At 54.1% G+C, this 8,144-nt stretch overlaps 1 protein-coding gene across 1 annotated transcript; it reads left to right on the top strand.

Annotated features, from left to right (window-relative positions):
• The first annotated feature begins 2,572 nt into the window (after positions 1 to 2,572).
• On the top strand, positions 2,573 to 8,128 carry PRRG2 (proline rich Gla (G-carboxyglutamic acid) 2). The gene is made up of 7 exons (XM_012643203.1): positions 2,573 to 2,722; positions 3,426 to 3,523; positions 3,728 to 3,903; positions 4,087 to 4,126; positions 6,020 to 6,155; positions 7,039 to 7,185; positions 7,504 to 8,128. The coding sequence occupies exons 2-7, from the start codon at positions 3,439 to 3,441 to the stop codon at positions 7,520 to 7,522; spliced, it is 603 nt and encodes a 200-aa protein (XP_012498657.1). The 5' UTR covers positions 2,573 to 2,722; positions 3,426 to 3,438; the 3' UTR covers positions 7,523 to 8,128.
• The last annotated feature ends 16 nt before the right edge of the window (positions 8,129 to 8,144 follow it).

The raw sequence follows: 8,144 nt of genomic DNA, 5'->3' as shown, positions 1-8,144 counted from the left end.
ATTAAAATTAAATAACATTAAAAATTCAGGCACTCAATCACACAGACCACACATTCAAGTGCTCCATAGCCTTCTGGGACTAGTGGCTGTTGCACTGGGCAGTGAAAAACAGCACAGCACAGGACTTTTTAGCAGCCAAGTTTGACCCAAGCATCCGAGTTTGACCCAGGCATCCGTGGCCTTGACCAACCACTGGGCCACCTGACTGCAGGCGGTCTCAGGCACTGTGCTGGACTCTGGGAGTGGATGGGACTGCTATTGTGTGCCTTGTCTTCCCCTGGAAGTCCTGTTCTCTTCCTCCTCCCAAGCTCCATCAAGGTGTGCCTCTGCTGAGAAGCCTGACTCTCAAGGATGAGTTAGTTTGTACTTGACAATGCCCTGAATTACATCCACTACAGCCCCATCCCCTTGTATTTTCCCCTCCACACTAGGAGCCCCTGGTTGGTGGGGCCTGGGTTGGACTCCAGTCTGGGTCCCAGCATTGCCTGGCACCTGGGAGGTCTCAGATATGTCACGATAGCATCGGTTAACCTCCTCCGACCCTAGGGCCCGGGGAGGTGCGTTATCAATGAACTAGTCACCCAGCCATTACATTAATACATTAATGATTAATAATACATTAATCACTAAAGCACTAAAAGAATAGAAGTAATCATATCTTTCAAGCACTTATGGCTCAAGCCCTGTGGGAAGCACTCTCCACATCTGAACACATTTGGTCCTCATGACCACCTACCCAGGTTCTCCCCATTTTATAGATGCAAAAGTTGAGGCTTGGGGCTATTGGTCTCTTCCTCAGTCTGTTCTTGACCACTTGCCCAGGGGAGCTTTTCAAAATCGAACTTTGATTAAGACACTCTCTTCAACTGCTTCTTGGACATGGCTCAAGATAAAAACCACACTCCTCAGACAATAAGTGTAGGAGGAATGAGAGACTAGGAAAACCACCATTTTGGGCTGGTGAGGAGGTGTGAGCCATTGCGCCCGGCCTTTTTTTAAATTTTGTCTTTTGACTATCCTGAAGTTGTTAGGGGCAAAATGTCATGATGCCTAGGATTTGCTTTAATATCTTTAAGCTTAAAAAACATTCAGCAAGTATGGCAAAAATAATTGGTAAATTGGGCGACAGGGATTCTTATACTCTTTTCTCACTTTTACATGTTTGACCATCTTCATAATAAAACATTAACATAAAACTGCTTCAAGGACCCTTCAAGGCCCAAGTCCACACAGAATCAGCTGCACAATCGGGATGTGAATGCAGGACTGCCTGACCCCAAAGCTCCACAAAGAAAAACGTTAAGCCCTACATCATTCCGAGAGGGACGGGGCTGTCAAAAAGGTAAAGAGAAGGCGGTGGCGGGCGACTGCATAATCCAGTACCCACCGGCCTCCCATCACAGTCTGGGAAACTGAGGCCAGCAAAGGAGTCCTCTCCGCAACTCCCACTCCTTAGACGGCCCCCCACGACCAAGCCCCAGTCCCCTCCCTCCCTTGCGACCACCAGCCCACCGCCCTGTACAGCGGAAATACAACTCTCATGAGAACTTCCCCACGGACGTCGGTTATCTCCAGGGGATGCTGGGAGATGTAGTTTGGCTTCAAACTCGGGGGCGCCTGGAGAGCTCACTTAATGATTGACAGGGAGTCAGGAATCCGACATCTTTCCGGTGCCTCCCTCGGGACCCCAGGTCTCTAGCCCCCGGGAAAGCGATTCCAACAACACTATCTCTCCACTGCCTGGAACTCACCTCACAAACGACTCCTCGTTCCTTAGTCGCTTCTTCAACTGTATCTCTACAACGGAAAGGAGCACTGTTTTCCTCTTCCGCTCCGCCCACTTCCGCCGGGCAGAAGATAACGGAAGTAGAGTTGCCCCTAGTTGCGGAGGTGCCTCGCCTGGTTTGGTAAGTCCTCTCTTTTTCTTTTCCTCCCTCCGGAAACGTGAGTGACAACTCGAAGGTTCCGGTTATTGAAACTGGTGTAAATATGAGGAACGCTTGCTATGTACTAGGCATTTTCCAGGGCGGTCGATTTCCTGCTTGATTCCCAGGCTTTGAGTCTCTCCAAGCCCGAGTTTAAGGACTAACCGCTTCCCCAAGAGACTGGGAAACTTAATTCCCCAAATATATCATCCACTTTTCTTGCTGCACTTTAAGAGACAATTGAGAGGGGACAACTCTGCTCCCATTTTATAGACAGAGTAATTGAGAAATTGGAAGCCAAAGCTGTTCAAGTCACCCTCAGGAAACGGGGATTTACTACTACGGCACTGCCCAGCTATCCCAGAGACCAAGGCATACCGTTCCCCCCAGTTTCTAGATAGCTAGAGGCCCAGATATTTATTTCCCTAGCTTGACAAGGAGAGCTCCCAGGGGAGTGAGAGACCAGACAGGGGGACGAGGAGAAGGCTCAAATTCAACCCCCTAAGTGCCCCACGGTGTCGGAGACCATGGCTTCCCTATGGGCCTCTGGCCTTTAAGCCTTTCATCCTAAGGTCCCTTTAAATACTTTGTCCCTTACCTGAGTCCCGCCCAGAGTAGGTAATCGCAAGCCCCGCCCCTCCGCCAGAAACCGGGATCGGGCCTGGTTACAGGGAGTGGGACACCCCTCCTCCTTCTCCCCTCCCCTCTTCCTTGTCCCCCCTTCACAGGTGGCTGCTGCTGGCCAAGAAGGCCCCAATCGAGGAGGAGGGGGCGGCAGTGCTCACAGGTCTGGGCAGGTAAGTGAATGTCCCTGTAGGCAGAGCCTGGCTTAGGGACCCAGGCATCCTGGCTTCCCGCCCCTCACAGACCCAGAATTTTGAGGTCCCTCGGCCCAGGAGTCCAGGCCCCTGCCCCCTCTGGCCCCTGGACCCAAGAATATATACAGTCCCCTGCCCTTGCCTCTCCTGTAATCTTTGTTGTCTGTGGGTGGATGTGGCAGTGGGCACAGAAAGAGGCATAAGTGGAAATTGCCAGGAAGGAAGGAATCAGATCACCAATGGACATGTTCATGAGCACCTACTATGTGCCAAAAGTTGCGATGGGTGCTGCAGACACAGTGGGGAAAGAGATAACCTCCCTGCTTCTAGTCTTGTCTCTGGAGGTGCACTGCCTTCACTCCTGGCTCTGACACTGCAAACGGTGTGATCTTGGGCAAGTTATTTTACCTGTCTGCTCCTCAGTTTTCTTATCTATAAAATGGGGATAATAATTTGGCGTAAATGATCCAAAGTAAAAAAAAAAATTTAATGGGGATAATAATAGGACTGCTATGAAAATTAAAATGAGTTGATACAGGGAAAGATAAACAGTGTCTGGGACAGAATACAGCTAAGTGTCTGCTATTATTGTCATTCGTGGACCAGAGAGTCCAGGCAGGGAGACCTTGCCTCCTTCCCCAGGGGCTGAGGCACCTGTTGTCTATACCACACCTGGTTCCAGGTGTCCACAAAATATGAGGGGCCAGCCCTCTCTGCTGCTGCTGTACATGGGAATGACCACCTGTCTGAATACTTCACCCAGTGGGGAGCAAGACCAAGGTGGGTGTTCGGGGGAGGCACCGGTGTCAGGATGCTTGACCTCTGCCTTCCTCTGACTCAGGAACCCCTGCCTCTAGTCCCCTCCTCCCCCAGGAGTCCAGGACCCAACCCCCTCCTCCCCCAGGACCCCATAATTCTCCATCCTCTTATGTCCCCAGCCTCAGGAACCCTCTGTTTTTCTGTCCCTCATGTCTTTGGGTCCAGAAGTCTTCCTGGGCTCCCTAGAGGCCCAGAGCTTCCTGGGTAGCCATAGCCGGATTCCAAGAGCCAATCACTGGGACCTGGAGCTGCTCACACCAGGGAACCTGGAACGGGAGTGTCTCGAGGAGAGGTGTTCCTGGGAAGAGGCGAGGGAGTACTTTGAGGACAACACTCTGACAGTGAGGGCCTCAGGACCCTGGAGTTGGGGCCCTCTGTCTTCTCCAGGCCCCGGGGGAGGGGGTATCCTGGCCTCAACTCCCTGCTCCTTGGCATTTCAGAGATCAGGGTAGACTGGCTTGGGGGGTGAATGTTCCAGCTGAATTGCTGCCTTCACTGCTCTCTTCCACTCCTACCCCTCTAAGGAGCGCTTCTGGGAGAACTACATCTACAATGGCAAAGGAGGTGAGTGGGGGGCTGACACCCTCTTGTGCAGTTGAGGCAGCCCCTTCCCATGGAGGCCAAACCAACATCCCCCACCCCAAATTAGGCACAAGAATCATCTGTGCCCCCAATTCCCTGCTCCCTGAAGATGGTTGTTAAAGGTGTCCCCTCCCCTGAGACCAGAGCCCCTGCCTGAGGAACCCACCACATCTACTGGACTATTGGGTGAAGGTCGCATGTCCCCAGAAAGGGGGAAGTGCTGGTGGAGGAGGCAAGGGTTCTAGCCACAGGGCCTGTCAGGCCTTAGGCTCAGAGGGGTGGACCCACCTGATCTCTTCTCTGGAGTCCAGAGCCCCAGCGCCTTTGGCAGCTTGGTTGCTGGGGGGCTGCTCCCTAGCAACGGGGCCAGGGAACCTGGCCATCCTCACCTGCCCAGTTTGCCTGCCCCCAACCCCTCTTCCGGGTTCTGAGGCCCCATCTTGGTGGCAGCCTTGTTGCTAAGGGGGGCTGCTCCTTAGCAACGGGGCCCGGCCAGACCAGACCAAGGAAGCTTGAAGCAGTACCTGGCTGGCTTGCCCTCCCCCATAGCGCCATCCTAGCTGCTGCCTGGTTGCTAAGGAGGCCTTCTCCCTAGCAACCGCATCTAGCCAGGCTCCAGGACCCATGGCCTTCTGCCCACTGGAGGACCACCCTCTGGGCACCAGATACCCCACCCGCTTGTGGCCTGGTTGCTAGGGGCAGATGCACCTTAGCAACAGGCCTTAGGTCTAGGCTGGAGTCCTCACATTGGAGCCTGGTTGCTAGGGGAGGTAACTCCTTCCCTACAGGCCATGCCAGGCCTAGTGGCTCCTTGAATCCACCTGAAACGAGGCTGAATCCGGAGGACCCACCTCCTCAGTGCAGCTTTTTGCTAAGGAAGCTAAAAAGCCTGGGGTTTGCTGTTTGAGGAAAGCCCCCCTACCCAGTGCCAAAGGAAGTCTCCCCAGCAGTAATAGCTAGCAAGGCCTCCCCAGGCCCCCTTGGGCTTAGATTGCTAAAGAGGGCTGCGCCTTTGCAAGAGGTCCACATGAGTTCTAGACTCCTAGTTATTTGGGGGGGCTCCCTATGTTCTCGCATTGTTGAGTGAATTTTTTCCTAGCCTTCTGGTAAATTCAGAAGCCTTCCTGTGGATTCTGCACTTCCTTCAGAGTTGAGGTCTTGCCCCTCAGTAGCCTGGTTGGTAAAAGGGGCTGCATTTTCTCAAAGTGAATGCAGAGTTGCCAGAGAAAATACAGGAACATCCCCCTACCTCCACCCCCAGTTAACTTTGAATTTCAGATACACAGTGAAAAAATTTTAAAATATAAGCATGTCCCAAATAGTGCACGGGACATACTTATACTAAAAAATTATTTGTCGTGTATTTGAACTTCACATTTAACTGGGTGGCCTGTATTATCATTACTACATCTGGTAGTGCCCAGTGTACGGGCCTCTTGAAGCCTTCGGGTGCCTGAGCTCCCCACCTACCTTCAGTGCGTCAAATCAGCTGCCCACTCGGTGGACAGCTCCCTTAGGAGGCTGTGGCCCTGACTCATAGGGACTTGAACTACCCTGTGTCCAGGGAGGGCCTCTCTTGTCGTGTGGATATAGCTACTGTATTTTCTAGTCCCAGATGAAGTTATCACAGGCCCCTTATGCATTTGATATCATTGAGTTTTCACAGCCAGTGGCACAGGGGTTACGGTTACCATTTTACAGAGCAGGAAATGGAGGCTCAGAGAAAGGAGCGAGGTGAATTGCCTGAGGTCACACGGTTAGGAAGCGTCCCCAGCTCTGCCTTGCCTCTAAGTCTGTACTGCTTATGGGGAAGGGATTTTGATGCTGGGGTGGGTGGCATCCCTTGAGACAGTGGCTCCCCTCCCCTCCCTGCAGGGCGTGGACGAGTGGACGTAGCAGGCCTGGCAGTGGGGTTGACATCTGGCATCCTGCTCATTGTCCTGGCTGGCCTGGGAGCCTTTTGGTATCTGCGCTGGCGACGGCGCCGAGGCCAGCAGCCTTCTCCCCAAGAGTAAGGGGCTTCAGGGAGGAGACTGCAGAGTGGAGAGCAGAGGAGGGAGGGGATGGGCTAAGGACTGGGGGCAGGTGGGCACTAAAGATCTGAGGACACAGCCATGTGCTGAGTGAGTGTGTGAGCTTGCTTGTGTCTGGTTGTGGCGTCTCTCTGTCTAAATCCTCAGTACCTGGCACAAAGTAGGAGCTCTGTCGACATTTGCTGCCTGCCTGTCTTTATGGTACTGGGTTTCTGCGAGATTATCACTCTGGATAGTGTATCTGGTGAGGCTACATCAGTCTATGTTACTGTGCAGCCTGTGGTTTAGGGGTGTCTGTGGCATGTCAGCTTCTGTGGTGATGGGGTACAGCATTGTGTGTATGTGTCTGTAGGAGTTGTCTGGGGGTGTCTTTCTCACTGGTAGGGTCTGAGAGGGTGTACAAGTGTCAGTCTTGGAAGTATAGTGGGTCGGCGGGGTTAGGATGAGTTTATCCTCCGAGTGATCTGGAAGATTTGTGACTGTATCTCTGTATGGTGCTACCCTGTGTGTGGATTGGCAGAGTTCTGTTTCTGTGTGTGTCAGCTTGCCTCTCTGCAGGGCTGGCTTTTTCTCCATTCCTCTGCCTGTGTCTGGGGCACTTGTGTGTCTGTGAATGAGAGTCTTTCTCTGTGGTTGTTGATTTCTGTGTCTGCCTGTCCATGTGCATCTGCCTGTCATTTTGAGGCACTTTTCTGTGTGAAGGGCTAGGCTGAAGGTGACCCTCCTTTTCTCTGGTCCGTCTCCCTTCCACATCTGTCCCCGTGCCACTCTCAGAGTCCTGTCTCCTAGGTCCTCTCTCTTTCTCCCAAGGCTCTCTATCCTGTAGGTTTCGCCTGCTAACTGCACTTTTTCTGTCCCCAGGGCCGGCCTCATCAGCCCTCTGAATCCCCTGAGCCCTCTGGGCCCACCAACTCCCCTGCCTCCACCCCCACCCCCAGGCCTCCCCACCTATGAGCAGGCGCTGGCAGCCTCTGGAGTGCACGATGCACCTCCGCCCCCCTACACCAGGTACGAGGCGGGGCTTCTGTTCGGGGGCGGGGCGCAGAGGGGAGGGCACTGTTGGAGGAGTGGCTTGGGCTCAGGGCCAGGACTTGGAATTTGGGGCTTATTGCCTGGGGCGGGGCTTAGAGTGCGGGGGCGGGGCCCTATGCAATTGTCTGGGGGAGTGGCCCAGCGTCGTCTGTGTGCAGCATTACAGGAGGGTGGGGCTTGTGCCCAGAGGGTCCCGGATTGGCTGAGACCGCCAAGGGCGGTCGGAGTGGTCTTGGTTGAGGTGGGGAAAAACAGCCGGATCTTTGGCTCCCTACTGTGCCGCTCCTCTTGCAGCCTCAGGAGGTCTCACTGAAGAGCTGCCACCGAGCCCCGGCTCGCCGGTGCCCCTGATTCACACCGGATTCCGGAAGCCCCCACGCCTATCTTAGACTCCGGAGCTGAACTTGGGGGGATGGTGGGAGTGGGGGTCCTCTGGCCCGTGGCCTACCCTGCCACACGTTTCGGCTGCATACGGAAACATATGTCCCTGGCCAACGTGTTCCCGCGTCCCGGCCCCTCGCGCGTCCCCACGCTCTCCTGACCATGAGTGCAACCGCCAGTCCCACCCCTGGGGTAGGCATGCGCATGTGGAAACTCGGACCCAGGAGCCTAGCCGGGTGTGCGGTCTTGCGTGTGTGGGCAGATATGACCGGATCATCTATTCCTGTGGCACTGGGTACGCACACAATGAGCCCCTCCTGTGCATACGTGTGTCGTGTCTTTGTGCACTCCCGGTGCGCGCACAGGGGCGCTTCGTAACCCAGGGAAGAGTGGGGGGCATATTTGCAAGCGTGCTCGGTGGGGGCAGGTTCGAATGCCGGGGAACTGGAATTAAGCTATTACCCTAAATAAACGCCCTTTGGAAAGTAGACCCAAAAACGCTCAAACAATGCACACAAATAAAAATCTAACGAAATGAACCGCATTCCCCGGCG

The sequence above is a fragment of the Propithecus coquereli genome, unplaced genomic scaffold (assembly GCF_000956105.1).
Source record: "Propithecus coquereli isolate 6110/MARCELLA unplaced genomic scaffold, Pcoq_1.0 Scaffold193, whole genome shotgun sequence".
Lineage (NCBI taxonomy): Eukaryota > Metazoa > Chordata > Mammalia > Primates > Indriidae > Propithecus > Propithecus coquereli.
This window is presented reverse-complemented; position numbering and strand designations above follow the sequence as displayed.

Bases quoted from the DNA above. Each gene is read 5' to 3' on its own strand.
- PRRG2 (XM_012643203.1), top strand. From the start codon at position 3,439: ATGAGGGGCCAGCCCTCTCTGCTGCTGCTGTACATGGGAATGACCACC. The intron at 3,904-4,086 runs GTGAGGGCCTCA...TACCCCTCTAAG, and splicing joins TTGAGGACAACACTCTGACA to GAGCGCTTCTGGGAGAACTA. The intron at 6,156-7,038 runs GTAAGGGGCTTC...TTCTGTCCCCAG, and splicing joins CAGCAGCCTTCTCCCCAAGA to GGCCGGCCTCATCAGCCCTC.